Genomic DNA, 16332 nt, shown 5'->3' on the forward strand with positions numbered 1-16332 from the left:
GTCTTTATCAGACATGTATAAACACACAGAGGCCCCAATTCTTTTTTGAGTGCACTTTTTGTTTTTTGCTTATTTCTTCGCTGCGTTGGGGTTCTACTCAGGCAAAGCCGATCGTGACAAATCTACTGGCCAACATGGACCCCGCAAAAAAGGAACACCTCTAATCTGCGCTAACTGCCTTTGGACAAACTCTCGATAACCACGACCAGCTGCTGCGTGATTTAACTGCCGCTTTCCACACGCTGTCTGCCAATGTCAGCACCCTCAGCCAGCTTGTCGATGGTTCTTCAGCGTGGTTCTTATTCTTCTGACCAGGATTTGCATACTTATAAGGAGTATTGAGGGGTATTGCTTTTCCATATATATATATATATATATATGGACAAATGGTATATATATATATATATATATATACCATTTGCGGCTAAAAGTCGTCTCTTTTCATCACGCAATTAAACAGTATTTTGGACATCTGTGTTGCTAAATCTTTTGCAATTTGTTCAACTAATAATGGAGAAGTCGAAGTAGAAAGATGGAGTTGGGAAGCTTTAGCCTTTAAACACACAAACACACGGTGATTCCTTGTTTAAAATTCCCGGAGGTGAAGCTTTACTATGGATCAGAGCGGTCAAGCGAACATGGTTCCTGACCAATTGTCAAAAGGCAGGTTTCGGTGAGAAAACTGTGTTAAAAAGTCGCCTCCTACCGGAGATCTGTGGAGTTTGTGCCGTTCTTGTATCTGCCGTGAGTTCCCTCAGACACCCGTGGACACACCCTTCCGACTATCAGGTACTATTTAATCTCACTAAAACACTAGCAACACAATAGAAAGATAAGGGATTTCCAAGAAATATCCTAGTAAATGTGTCTAATTACATCTGAATCCGTCCCAATGCTATCGCCTTTTTTTTTCTACTTTATTTATTTATTTATTTATTTTTTCTAGTCCTTCGCTATCAATATAATCATCCACAAATCTTTCATCCTTGCTCAAATTAATGTGGAAATTGTCGTTTTCTCGGTCCGAATAGCTCTTGCTGCTGGAGGCTCACATTATAAACAATGTGAGGACGTAAAGAGCCCTCACCCTTGTAATGTCATCGTCTGCGACTTCCGGTAAAGGCAAGGCTTTTTTATCAGCACCAAAAGTTGCGAACTTTATCATGGATGTTCTCTACTAAATCCTTTCAGCAAAAATATGGCAATGTCGCGAAATGATCAAGTATGACACATAGAATGGACCTGCTATCCCCGTTTGAATAGGAAAATCTCATTTCAGTAGGCCTTTAAAATGTAATGTGTACATTTTGTCATGTAGGTCTATTTATTTAGAAAAGTATTAATATCACTCATCTATAGTTAGATAAAAAAAAAAAAGGAACACTCTCAATGCCAGTGTACAGTGCATGAAAATATGTGTGAACGGGTATGGTCATATGAAGAAACAAACTAGTTTTATTTTGTATTGTATATAAATACAGTCAGTGTGCACAATAATTGACATCTTGGCCACTGTCCTGTGGAAGTACAGCAACCAGTGTCATAACACTAACTCATAAAGAATGTGTCTCGCATAGCTTTCTTTCTTTGTACGTGACAAATGTTGTCTTTTGGGTTGTCAAGTTGTGCAATTAGTAGCTGAACACAACATCAGCTGAACATCGATTAAAGTGAACTGTGCAGGTATTGGGTAAACTCGGCTAAGCTCATGAGATCATGTAGTTAATTTTCGGACATGAGGTAAAGTAAGCACTCTTGCTCCATCTTGCACCATCTTTAACAGCAATTCAGTACGGTATGAGTCATTTCAGAGTGTTACCTTTGGCTTACTTACTGTTGTGTCCATGTCCCAATGGTTAGTTTGCAGATGGTGCTTCAAGTTGGTTGTATTTTTTCCTCATAAAATCGAGCCATAGGGTTTACAAGTTGTTTTGTTGTTTAACGCTGCAAAGGTTTATTGGATTTTCTCTTCTGTTTCTTCTTGGTGTAGAACAGTGGTTCTCAAATGGGGGTACTTGAAGGTATGCCAAGGGGTACGTGAGATTTTTTTTAATTATTCTAAAAATAGCAACAATTCAAAGATCCTTTATAAATATATTTAAGGAATAATACTCCAACAAAATATGAATGTAATAAACTGTGAAAAAAATGCAACAATGCAATATTCAGTGTTGACAGCTAGATTTTTTTGTGGACCTGTTCCATACATTTTGATGTTAGAGATTTCTTTTTTTGTGAAGAAATGTTTATAATTAAGTTCATGAATCCAAATGGATCTCTATTACAATCCCCAAAGAGGGCACTTTAAGTTGATGATTACTTCTATGTGTAGAAATCTTTATTTATTTATAATTGAATCCCTTGTGGGCTTCACGGTGGCAGAGGGGTTAGTGTGTCTGCCTCACAATACGAAGGTCCTGCAGTCCTAGGTTCAAATCCAGGCTCGGGATCTTTCTGTGTCGAGTTTGCATGTTCTCCCCGTGAATGCGTGGGTTCCCCCCGGGTACTCCGGCTTCCTCCCACTTCCAAAGACATGCACCTGGGGATAGGTTGATTGGCAACACTAAATGGTCCCTAGTGTGTGAATGTGAGTGTGAATGTTGTCTGTCTATCAGTGTTGGCCCTGCGATGAGGTGGCGACTTGTCCAGGTCGCCTTCCGTCCGATTGTAGCTGAGATGGGCGCCAGCGCCCCCCACGACCCCAAAAAAAGGGAATAAGCGGTAGAAAATGGATGGATGGATGAATACCTTGTTTATTTTTCAACAAGTTTTTAGTTATTTTTATATCTTTCTTTCCAAATAGTTAAAAAAATATCACTACAAATAAGCGATATTTTGCAATGTTATAAAATTAAGAAAATCAGAAATTGATGACATAGTGTTGTATTTTACTTCTTTATCTCTTTTTTTCAACCAAAAATGATTAGGGCGTACTTGAATTTAAAAAATGTTCACAAGGGGTACATCGCTGAAAAAAGGTTGAGAACCACTGGTGTAGAAGACATATTGTGCTGGTGTTTTTTATTGATTCTTGCTTTTCCGGGTGAAAAATTTAAAACACTGGGACTTACAAATACAGTAGTTCTGTGCTTTTCCACCTGCCCCTCTCCCACATGCAAATGTTATTGGATTTTTTGTCCCACCCACTTAAAGACGAAATTCAATGAAATTGAATTTCGGTCAACATTTTCGTCTTGTTTTAACTTGTTGACTACATTGTCTATCAATTTCATCATTGATTTAGTCACAACGTGCTTTTGCTTATGTTTTTATTCATTATCATCTTAATTTCTTCAAGGGAAAAATAGGTTGTTGACAATACCGAAGGCGAAAATTGTTAGTCAACAAAATTAACCCTGCGTTGGAGTTTGTTTTGAAGTGCGCAGAGCACACACCTCTCTAACTATGTAACTCAGAGGTGTCAAACCTGTCTGCAGGACTCTAAGGGTGCCCAAACAGATTTAATCTGGCCCGAGGCTTACAAAATTAGTTTACTAGGTTTAAAAATGAGCTGCAATTTTTTATTGACATAAACTGCTGTTCTAAACACAATTGAGAGTCCACTGGATGTCGCAATTGTAATTCAAGTGTAACCCACGACACACATCTCCCGTCCAAAGGCAAAACCCAGTAACTCAATTTTAGTCAAAACTCAGCTGATAATAATTTTGGAGTTCCTAGGTGATATGCTTTACATTAGTGTATGCGATATTGTAATTTGTTCCGTAAGTAAGCTGTTACGCGCATGGCAGGACCTAGCAACTACCACATAACCGCGTAGATACAACAGAAAAACCTAGTATCTCAAGGGACAAATCGGAGCTTCTTTGTCAGTCACCTTATTGTCTTTAATGAGACATTTGCATGAATGCGGGCCGACGGTCAACCTGATTATGTGATATTATGGCACGAGGGGATATTTGGAAGATTGGCCCAGGACGTTTCAAGCACCTTCATTAAATGTATTGTTCTTGATTCTTCCCCTTACATACTCTTTTAGGCAGATAACTGTGGAGGTCAAAATAAAAACTGGACGCTTTACACGGTTCTTGCCCAATGTGCAAACGCAGAATGGGGCCCACCCGAGATTGTGATAAAATATCTGGAAAAAGGGCACATGTTCATGAGAGCATATTCAATCCATGGCTCAATCGGCAAGAAAATGAAAGCTCAAGAAAACATCCATACGTTTGATGACTTTGGAGATCTTTGTAAGACAGCATCAAGATAGATTGGTTTTCCTTTGTTTGCTCAAAATCAGCTAGAAGTGAGTTACTAGGTTCTGCCTTTGGACGGGAGACATAACACTGTTTGAAGATGGCGGGTCAGCTGACTTTAAGCGTCCTCTGGGTTGGCTGCCGCTACTCCAGTCAGTGCAGGTGCAAGCAATCAGCTGCTCCTGTTGTGGCTGGCAGCAGATGGCGGCAGACTGATGCAGTAGCAACACACAATACCTTCTTCGATTGTAAATTATCCACTCAATGGATCAAATAACAAAACGGTAAAAAAGAAAGACTTAGGTAACATGACTGTAATCTTTGTAGTAGTAAAAATTCCAGCCTGATGCGCATCCTGAACTCAATTATAAAAATGTGTCTTTCTACATTTGTTCGTTCTATTTTTTAATGCTTAAATCTACCATCTATACATTGGTTAAATTTATAGTTGTATATTTAGATTTCAGCTATGGTGTCATTTTGATAATTCTTTTGTTTATACTATAAGTGTAATATTTTTAATGAGGAACAGCCAACATGAGAATCCTAAACAACAAGTGCTTAAGGTTTAATGGCTTTGTAAAAACACTGAGACAAAGTCTAAGTTACGTGTTCTTCATGGTTTTTTTGGAACATCCCCAGTTTTTTCTTTAGAATTTTCAACAAACTTGAATTGTTTAGCCAAGAGGATTTGTTTGTAATGTGTACATTTTCAGAATGTGCTTGTTCTATTTTTGGCCAACGTGAGACAAAAGAAACAATCCGAAGTTGTTCTTATTTTTAAGTTATTATGCCATGATTTTACCAGACCGGCCCGCGTGGGGAATACATTTCTTTCATGCGGCCCTTGAGCTAAAATGAGTTTGACTCGAACTAACCTCAGCCTGTGCGATGCGTGCCACCTTCCAGCGGTCAAAACAAAACAAACTGTAATTAATCGTCATTCATTTATGACATCTACTGTATGCTAGACAGAGAGCACTGCCTGAATGCATGTTTTGTTATGTTTTCATACATGCAGGCGACATGTACCACTTTTTATGGCCATTTTAGAAGCAGTTGTGCAGTGCATCCACATTGGAACCACTATTTTTTTTTTTTTTTTTTTTTAATCACCAAAAGTGTGCTCATTGAAGGGAGGCTGTACTTACTCCGGCGTACTTAAATACGTTTTTTTCAATGTAAGGAATATTTTAATAATATATATTCTATGTGAAATAATCAAATGTTATGAAAAAAATATATTAAATGACACCAAAACAAATACATTGAATTTGTTTCAATAAATCCTTAAATCTTCTGGCAGCTAAGATAATATAAAATGATGATGATGATGATGATGAATAGACAATATGTTTAAATTTTTTTTTCTTCTCACAGTCCTAAGTGTTGACATACACACATAGGACTGAGGATTCACATGCAAAATAGTGCTCGCAAAACGCTCATGAGTGTTGATAAATCACATTGCGCGTGCTAAATAATTATATTTGCATCTTCTCCTCCCAGGATTGTGGACGTTTTGATGATCAGCATGTTTTTTTCATATTAATGAAGACGGATGAAAAATGGATTGCACGCCTTATTTTGCTCTCTGAACAAGACAGCTTTGCAGATTTTAGTACACACAAACCTTTGGTAAATCAGGCCCTTAGTTGCAAAACACACTGAGTCAGTAGGAATTGAGGTGGTGTAAGAAAGCTAAAAGGCGCTTGATGCTACCACATCTTTTTTTTTTTGTATGGAAAAAGCTACAGTTTTTTAAGTGTTTATGTGTTAATCATATGCTTCATTATTTGACCTATTATGAACACACTGGACTTGATGAGCAACAACAACAGTGTGACGGATACAAAAATGAGGACAACAAACGATTTTTTGACAATTCATTCTGTACATATGCACACTGACCTTGTTCGATCCATCTGAAGGGTCCTTAAACCAGGAACCAGAAGTGTCTCCCATCTTCTTCACAATTTTGAGCGACTTGATTTGGCTCAAGGCTGCGTTACAATCTATAAACAATACAGTCAACAATGACTAAATTATATTTGTACTGCACATGTGTATTTTTCTTTTCTATTGTATTTTTCTCTGTCCTTGTTTTCTATTTTAAATGGTATTCCACTTGATAGTAATATACTTCATACCATTTTCCACTTGGATTTTAGCTTTCTTTTTGAGCTGGTCCAGTTCTGCAGCTTTTATCTGTTGTTCAATCAGTGCCTCCTCCATCTCAATGTCGGAAAGGGCAGGCATCTTGTTTTCCAGATATTCTAGCTCTCGCTCCATCCGGTCGACACGTACAGACATACTCTCCAGCTGATTCTTCACCTCTGATCTGAAGTGTAAAATACCACGATTATGGTCAATCTTGATACAGGCACCGTATTTTCCGCACTATAAGGCACACCGGATTATAAGGCGCACCTTCAATGAATGGCCTATTTTATTATTTAGTTCATATATAAGGCGCATAGAATAGATGCTACAGTAGAGGCTGGGGTTACGTTATGCATCCCTTAGATTAGAGGTCGGCAACCTTTACCACTCAAAGAGCCATTTTGACCCGTTTCACAAATTAAAGAAGACAAAGGGAGCCGCAATCATTCTCGCAAATATCTGCTGGTGGTCACCCATATAACAGTAAAAAAGGCGTGCCATGAAGCCATTGCCTTTGATGCCTTCTATAACATGTACAGACATCTTGCCAGTCCAGTAACATGTTGTATGTGGCTTCCGCAGATACACATACACGACTGCAAGGCATACTGGGTGACACAGAGTACACTGAAGGTTGTGATATAAACAATTTTAGCACTCTTACTAATATGCACCACACTGTGAACCCACACCAAACAAGAATGACAAACACATTTCTGGAGAATATCCGCACTGTAACACATTATAAATGCAGCATAACAATTACCCAGAATGCTATGCATCCATGACTCTTTCAGGCTATATTATACACCCCGCTAGCACCAAAACCGGCTTCCCCCCACCACCCCTTCCGTGCGTCTGTTGAGGTGGGCGGGGGTGTATAATATAGTCAGGAATAGTCATGGATGCAAAGGATTCTGGGTATTTGTTGTGTTGTGTTTATGTGTTGTTACTGTGAGGATGTTCTCCAGAAATGTGTTTGTCATTCTTGTTTGGTGTGGCTTCACAGTGTGGTGCATATTAGTACGAGTGTTAAAGTTATTTATATCACAACCTTCAGCGTACTCTGTGTCACCCAGTATGCCTTGCAGTCGTGTACGTGTATCCGCGGAAGCCACATACAACATGATGCTGGACTGGCAAGATGTCTGTACATGTTGTAGAAGGCGTTAAAGGCAATGGCTTCATGGCACGCCCTTATTACTGTTATATGGGTGACCACCAGCGGTTATTCGCGAGAATGGTTGCAGATCCCTTTGTCTTTTTTATTTTGTGAAACGCGTCAAAAGTAAAGCCATCACGGCACGCCCTCAATATTGTTGTCCAAGTTAAAATCGAAGAATGTTGACCCCGGGTGATGTCCGGAAGAGGCTCCCTAGAACCGGAATCCCCCCGTAACAATCAGGGGGGTCGGCGATTGTGCAGCTGAGCCACATCAGAGTGGCCAAAGAGCCGCATGCGGCTCCGGGGCCGCGGGTTGCCGACCCCTGCTTTAGATGGAGCTGCGCTAAAGGGAATGTCAACACAACAGTCAGATAGGTCAGTCAAACTTTATTAATAGATTACAAATCAGCATTCTGACAATTTCGTTCACTCCCAAAATAAATAAACAGCTGTTTTATTATTTTCCCCGATTCAATAAACACGTAAAAAAAACAGTCTGATACTGTTACAGTAAATCACAATATAGTAACACTCGAAATAGTGCAACGCAATAATATACAAATACCTCAACGTTGCTCAAACAATAATGTCTCACAACACAACACACAAAATAAACATGTAAAGCTCACTTTATTAAGTTATTCCTCATCCACGAAACCCTCAAATTCTTCTTCTTCAGTGTTCGAATCAAACAGTTGGGCGAATACGGCATCCAACACGCCCGGATCCGTCTCGTCGAAGTCGTCATTAAACGAGTCAGTGTCGCTGCTGTTAATGTTAAATTCTCTCGGTTGCTGCTCCATTCTCGTCTTCTACTGTGTGACTGATCACCTTGAGTTTAAAACCCGGCACTCCTCCCGCAGTCATATATCCCAGCATGCACCGCGCGCTTCTTCTTCTACTAGGGAAAATAAGGTAGGCCGTAGTTGTGAGACCTCTTGTGGCATGTTTAATTTGGACACTGAAGAAGAAGAATTCGAGGGATTCGTGGATGCGGAATAACTTAATAAAGTAAGCTTTACATGTTTATTTTGTGTGTTGTGTTGTGTGACATCAATGTTTGAGCAACGTTGAGTTATTGATATATTGTTATTGCTTTGCACTATTTCGAGACGTCGTTAAAGGAGTCAGTGTCGCTGGTGTTGTCTAGCAGTTCAGTGACAATTCTTGCCTTCCTGAAATCATGTCTCCCATTTTGGGGTCTTTACATAAACACACAAATGGAAATGAAATGGCAAGGCCTGGCGGAGTCATCTATCCCAGCATGCACCGTCCGCGGGGGAAAATGACAAGGAAATCGGCGGCTGCTTACCGTAGTTGTTAGACCTGTTGGCTCAGCAAAATTATTCTTATATATATTGGTCCATATATAAGGCGCACCGGATTATAAGGCGCACTTTCAGCTTTTGAGAACATTTTAGGTTTTTAGGTGCGCCTTATACTGCGGAAAATACGGTACTTATAAAAATAAGATACTTAGTGCACACTTTGAGTTTGCATAGGTAATTTTATCATTGGATCAAAGGCTGAAAAGCAAAGACTAAAGGCATAAATAAAGGACTTGATTGGACAGCTTTCATGACATAACTTACATATTCTGAACCAAATTGTTGTGTTGAAAGTAGTGGTACCGGTATCCAAATTATTTCGATACCTTTCGGTACTTTTCTAAATAAAGGTGACCACAAAAAATTGCATTATTGGCATTATTTTAACCAAAAATATTATGTTACATTAAACATATGTTTCTTATTGCAAGTTTGTCTTTAAATAAAATAGTGAACATATAAGACAATATGTCTTTTAGTTGTAAGTAAACAAACAAAATCTCCTAATTTAGCTGCTGACATATGCAGTAAATTATTGTCATTTTCCATTCTATTATTTTGTCAAAATTAAGGACAATTGGTAGAAAATGAATTATTAATCTACTTGTTAATTTACTGTTGATATCTGCCTACTTTTTCTTTTAACATCTTCTATCTACACTTCTGTTAAAATGTAATATTCCCTTATTTTTCCGTTGTTTGATACTTTACATTAGTTTTAGATGATGTCACAAATTTAGGTATCAATCCCATACCAAGTCGTTACAGGATCATACATTAGTCATATTCAAAGTCCTCATGTGTCCAGGAATAACGAAAGAAGATGTGTTGATCCCAAAAAATATCCATGTAATCATAGTGGTATCAACTAGATACGCTACTGTACTTGGTATCATTACAGTGGATGTTAGGTTTAGATCCCCCAATGGTGTTTGTTTACATTTTGGCGCTGGTAAGCTACAGTGTGTAGTTTAGCTATTCTTTGTCCTGCAGGGATGATACTTGTAAAAAACGTACTTTATTTGTCGACACGGAGGTGAGGATTAGTGATTTAGAAGTCGCTAAAACACTGCCGACTGCGGCTGGACTTTAGCCGCTAGCCATGTCTTAAAGCACCTCTTCCTATGGGCTTTTTAGTGCTATTACTTCACCTTTATCATTAGTTTTTAAGCCAAACTGCGTCCGTTCCCCCTTTTTTGTCCACACACATTGTCTGCTTGTAAATATTCTGGGATTATGCGCTGCCGAACATGCACATCTGCTCGTAAACCAGCAATGAGACGACGTGACGGGGGCATGGGGTGTGGTGGCGGACCGGTACTTTTCAGAGGAGATATAGTACCGAATATGATTAATTAGTATCGTGGTACTATACTAATACTGGTATACCGTACAACCCTAGTTGAAAGCATAAATTATTTTAATAATCTGCAATATTTACCAGCACAGATTTTATGAAACGCTTCTAAAATATACATTTATAGAGATATTTTCACACATACATTGGGAAAGCGCAGGTTTAATGCATGTTGACATATTGAGAAACTAGTGATTTAGGGCTATATAAGTAAACATTGATTGATTGATTGATACATGCACTTCTAAACACAGGTCAATATCTTTGGTCCCTGTATCGCAACAGAGTTAATTTCGGATGAATGAATTAACACTCAACTAAATAATTGTACAAGCAGAGCAAACCACAACAGTTCCTTTTCACCAGACCAAACAACGCAGGTGTGAACGCAACATACCTCATAACATTGAGGGCGGACAGATGGCCTCTCATTCCTGAGGACAGATCATAGGTCTTCTGGGTTATGCTCACTGTGTTTTGCTCACATTGGTTTAGACGCTCCTGACGGAATTAATATAAAAGAAAAAATATTACAAATGCAGAATTTTCTCGTTTTATACCAAAAAGACTAAATCACTTAAAGTTCTTAATATGTGTCTTCTTGCAAAAGGAAAACACATCTGTGTATGTGTTCAGGGATCATTAACTTACACAGTGTTTTTCTGGCTGAGTTTTAGTAGCTCATCTAATCTTAACGACCCAATCAGTTTAACAAGATGGATTCTATTCTTTCATTAGAAATCACTATTTAATAAAGCTACAATTTCACTATAAAAATGTCTATTACCACACTGACACATACAATACACACATGACTGACCAAAATTGATTTTGATTGATTGACTGACTGATTGATACTTTTATTAGTAGATTGCACAGTTCAGTACATATTCCGCACAATTGACCACTTAATGGTAACACCTGAATAAGTTTTTCAACTTGTTTGAGTCGGGTTCCACGTTAACCAATTCATGGAACAAATATATGCTATCAGCATAATACAGTCATCACACAGGTTAATCATCATAGTATATACATTGAATTATTTACATTATTTACAATCCGGGGGTTGGGATGAGGAGCTTTGGTTGATTTCAGTATTTCAGTCATTAACAAATACATTCACAGAGGAATGGACATTGAAATTGTGTAGGTCTTACTTCGTAGGATATGTAGAGCGAGCAGAGAACATAGTGAGTTCAGATAGCATAAGAAACGTAGTGTCCTTTACCGAAGTCTTGGGTCACTTTAGGTTTGTTCTTTCACTCACTTTTTTTTTAAAGTTTACTCCAAACATATCGATTTCCACAAAACAGTGTTCACTGTTCATGGGTGAAAGATGAATCCAATTACATTTTTGTTAAGAAGGTGCTGATACAGGAATTTATTGTATATTTCAGACTATAAAGCGCACTTAAAAATCCTTCAATTTTCTCAAAAATCGACAGTGCGCCTTACAGTATAACCTGGTGTGCCTAATGTATGGCATAATTCTGGTGGTGCTTACCGACCTCCAAGCAAATTCATTTGTTATTTGGTGTAAATGATAAGCGTGACCAGTAGATGGCAGTCATCCATAAGAGATACGTGTAGGCTGCAATATGATGGCAGAAAACAACACCAAAACTTTATATGTTCCATTGAGAAAGAGAACATTACACACGGCGCTCAAAAATCTGTCAAAATGGTTTTAGTACGACATCGGTAAATTATGAAGCCGCACCACTTGATGGATTATCGGCTCATTAAACATACGAGTATTAATATGGTCTGTGTATAAAGACTGCAAAAAGGCACCTATTAGCAGACATTTTACCTGGTGTTTTGTTTTGCAATGTTATGCAAAACCAACTTTTCTTACCTTCTAGTACCGGCTGATGTGTATTTGGATATGCATAAGTCCTGAAAATTTGCGCGCGTCGAACATTGTAGTTTGTGGCGACACCGTAGTCGAAATTTCTTCTTTTTCTCTACCTTCTAATGTGGCATTTATCGTCTGCTGTTGCCATTTCTAATATAAAGGAGCATTACGTTTTTACATATATCTGTCAGTAGACTAGGTATCAAAGTGCTAAAAACTGTAGTGAGTTTACATAATTTTACCCAAGGAACTTTATTTATCCGAGGGTTCCAGTCGGACGATTTTTCTCCGGATACATTTCCAGCGTTGTTGTTGCAACAATGAGCCACGGATGAGGAGATGCTGCTCCGTTGTTGATTTAAGTGAAGTCTGAATGTCCATCAGTTAGCTCCATCTTTTGACACTTCTTCCATTACTGTCCTTGCACGCTACACCGCTACAACAAAGATGACGGGGAGAAGACGCTGTCGAAGGTGAGCCACTTAGGTAAGACCGCCCACAAAACGGCGCATCCTGAAGAGACACTCATATAGCTAATTGAAAATGGTCTGTAAAACAATCCATGCAACATTTTGACCAAATAACTACCACTACATGTTATATAGACCACAATATATTCTTTTGAATTTCAAAAAAAAAATCATAATATAACCCCTTTAATGCGCCTTAGAATCCGGTGCGCCTTTGTTACAAAAATAGACCCACTCATCGACAGTGCGCCTTTTAATCCGGTGCGCCCTATGGTCCGAAAAGTACGGTACTGTGTTTTCACTAAAATAGATTGTACAATTGGGGCGGTATAGCTCAGTTGGTAGAGTGGCCGTGCCAGCAATTTGAGGGTTCAAGGTTCGATCCCCGCTTCTGCCATCCTAGTCACTGCCGTTGTGTCCTTGGGTATGACACTTTACCCACACTGATTTAAAAATGTAACTTAGATATTGGGTTTCACCATGTAAAGCGCTTTGAGTCAGTAAAGAAACATGCTATACAAATATAATTTATAAACAGCCTGGATAGCTCATTTGGTAGAGCATCAGACTTTTAATCTGAGGGTCCAGGGTTCACGTTCCCGTTCAGGCAGTAAGTCTCATTATTTTTTTAGACGATACAGGAGCCTGAAATCCAGGACTACGAGACTGACAAACAGTTTCTACCCACAGGCCATCAGGCTTGTGAATGCTAACTCGTGAATGCTAGCCCCCCCCCCCCCCCCATTTTTACTTTTTACTTTGTTTTTTTGAACAAAAGACAGCTACCTTGACCACCCCCAAACTGTGAACCATCACTGTAGACACTTTTCACCTTTGATCACTGAAGACACTTTAACAGCTGCTGTGACCCAAGGTCACCTCCATATTTATACTGTTGACTGTCAATCAGAATGTGCAAGAATGTTATGTTACTTACTGTACCTTGTATATACATTTGTATCTTTATTTTTTTTACTTTTAGCTAAGTACCGTGTGACTTGTTGAAGGGTGGACTAGCAAAGAAAGATTTTCATTGTACGGCAAACTGTCTGTTTAACTGTGCATATGACAATAAACAATCTTGAATCTTGAATCTTGAATCTTGAATTTGCTTCACTACTATAATTTTAGCATTTTTTTAAACATCCCGTCATGTGGTGTCATCAGACTTTTGCCCAGTACTGCACATACTGTAATCTACGGTCACACCAGAAGATATTTATACATTTAGAGAAGGAATTGACCATGTTCTAAAACCAAAGTACAGTATGGGCTCTGTGACGGAGCTTTTTAATTCAAAACACTTGTATCTCAAATCAGTGTTGCCTTCACCCTCTTCAGGCTTCTTTCCCATGGTTGAAAAACAAAGTTATCTCCATCTCTAGCATTGGAAGTCAGTAAGACCAGATGTTTTGGGAAAATCGTACGAGTTTCACTCACTGTGACATGCTATGCCAACTAATGTAACTCACATTTTTGCTTGTAATTTGAAGCATGTCAATTAGCCGAGAGACAGCTCTTATCTCAAAACACTCTTAAATCGGGCCACTCTTAAGCTCGAAGTTCCACGATTTAAGTATCACGTTTTAAGTTAATGTAGATTAATACAAGAAAATATTTAACTGTGTCAAATTTATTCTAGTCTGTATTATATGTGTTTTACGTTGCACGATTACACCAAGTAAAAATCCTAGTTTGTGAACCCGTTCTCAAACAATGGCAATAAAATCTATTCTGATTCTGATTCTATAGGAAAATAGTTTGTTCCGCCTCATTCTCCTGTACTTACCTCCATCTGAGTCAACCTCCTCTCCAGGTACTGGATGAGAAAGCCATCCTGGGGGAAACCCTGGCTCTTGACTGAACTCCCATTTAAACACAAACACAGCAAAAGAACAAGAACAAGAAACTCTCTGCCTGACATTGTTTGCTCTCCCGAAGCCAATAAACCGAGGCTGAATCTAATACAGTCGCTGCCTACTTCTCTTGCGAAATACACTTCATAGAATGCCTCCCCTGCAAACAAGATACAAGAAAACAAACTCGCTCTGAGTCAGTAGCAATGTACTTGCTGCGTTAAAATATGTTTTTTTTCTCTTTGCTTGGATTAAAAAAAAGCTCTGCTCCGACTTGTAGCTCCAGAACATTCTGCTTGTTTCACTATCAGTCTTTGCTCAGAGGCCAGTGGGGTTTTTTTGGCTCACTTCGCCTCTCTCCTCCTCCAATCCTCCAATCTGTCTTTAGTTCTGATGCTCTCACTCCTTTTTTCGTTGCATTTTTTTTTTTACTCGTGAGGTATGAGGAATAAAAACAAGAAACTGGGTGGTGCCCCTTAAAGCACCAAAAAACAGGAAATAGCAAGAAATTTTAATGATTGCTCTGTTATGATTGTATTTTCTTCCCCCAGTGACACGTCCTCAGCTCTCACACAAAGCAGCTGAACAGCAACTGGATCAAATTGGAAAGTTGTTCAATAGGTTCCCTTTTTTGTTATCGTCGCCTCATTCTCCAATAACTAAAAGTTATTTCTTACCACATGCACTCTTCTTCTGTTATAACCACAATCTTTGAATGACTCGTTTCATGCTTCTGGCTAGTGAGCCCACCATTGTCCCTGCTAACCCTTGTATCTTGATGGCTAACATATGAACAAGAGAGGGCGTTCCAAGCCATTGGGCAATCCCTTTCAATTGCTTTTTAATAATATCCCCATTCATTCACTGATTTTCTACTGCTTATCAAGCCATCCAGGAATTTGCAACGTCGGGATCGAACCAATTTATGCAAATTCAACCAATCCTCATAAGTCATGCGCTGCCTTTCAACTTTGTCCAAAGTCCGCAATTTCCCCACACATTTTTGGACAGTCAAGTACGAATACTTGGTTGATATTCAGGTCACAAAATGAAAATAGAGTACCGTTGGCAGTTTGTGGATGTTTTTTTCGTAAGCCCTAAAAAATCTCCTGACGATTGAGGGAACCCCTTATGAAACAGTTCTGTAGAGATGAATAATTTCATCACACCTATGTGTGTGTGACAAACATGGGTACTTTAACTTTGTATATATATATATATATATATATATATATATATATATATATATATACATATATATAATTTCACCACACATAGGTGTGGTGAAATTATTCATCTCTACAGAACTGTTTCATGAGGGGTTCCCTCAATCGTCAGGAGATTATTTTGCCCACACATACATATTGCGCTCTACCCTGGTATCGAGCACTATTCTCTGGATAATCCAATTAAGACATATATATATATATATATATATATATATATATATATATATATATATATATATATATATATATATATATATATATATATATATATATATATATATATATATATATATATATATATATATATATATATATATATATATATATATATATATATATATATATATATATGTATATACATGCTAGCAAATCAGGACGCATGATGTCATTGGGCAGATTACGCCCATAGGGTTTACGAAAAAAACATCCACAAACTGCCAACGGTACTCTATTTTCATTTCGTGACCTGAATATCAACCAAGTATTCGTATTCGACTGTCCAAAAATGTGTGGGGAAATTGCGGACTTTGGACAAAGCTGAAAGGCAGCGCATGACTTATGACGATTGGTTGAATTTGCATAAATTGGTGCGATCCCGACGTTGCAAATTCCTGGATGGCTTGATAAGCAGTAGAAAATCAGTGAATGAATGGGGATATTATTAAAAAGCAATTGAAAGGGATTGCC

The 16332-nt window shown here is 38.4% G+C and overlaps 1 protein-coding gene and 1 non-coding gene across 4 annotated transcripts in view; one reads left to right on the forward strand and one right to left on the reverse strand.

The window, feature by feature from the left end:
- The window catches only part of olfml1 (olfactomedin-like 1), a 48515-nt gene extending 33736 nt beyond the window's left edge, over positions 1-14779 (reverse strand). Inside the window, exons 1-4 of one of the 3 annotated variants that reach the window (XM_061917386.1) lie at positions 14350-14779; positions 10627-10730; positions 6368-6558; positions 6129-6232 (exon numbers count right to left, since the gene is read on the reverse strand). In XM_061917386.1, the coding sequence (XP_061773370.1) occupies positions 6129-6232; positions 6368-6558; positions 10627-10730; positions 14350-14484 (534 nt within the window). In that variant the 5' untranslated portion in view covers positions 14485-14779. Of the gene's footprint in view, positions 1-6128; positions 6233-6367; positions 6559-8173; positions 8355-10626; positions 10731-14349 lie in introns of those variants that run through there. The other 2 variants (XM_061917384.1, XM_061917385.1) reach the window with 2 other exon arrangements.
- On the forward strand, positions 13098-13170 carry trnak-uuu (transfer RNA lysine (anticodon UUU)). The gene has a single exon. It is a non-coding gene; the product is annotated as a tRNA-Lys (tRNA).
- Positions 14780-16332: the final 1553 nt, after the last annotated feature.

The sequence above is a fragment of the Nerophis ophidion genome, linkage group LG12 (genome assembly GCF_033978795.1).
Source record: "Nerophis ophidion isolate RoL-2023_Sa linkage group LG12, RoL_Noph_v1.0, whole genome shotgun sequence".
Classification (NCBI taxonomy): domain Eukaryota; kingdom Metazoa; phylum Chordata; class Actinopteri; order Syngnathiformes; family Syngnathidae; genus Nerophis; species Nerophis ophidion.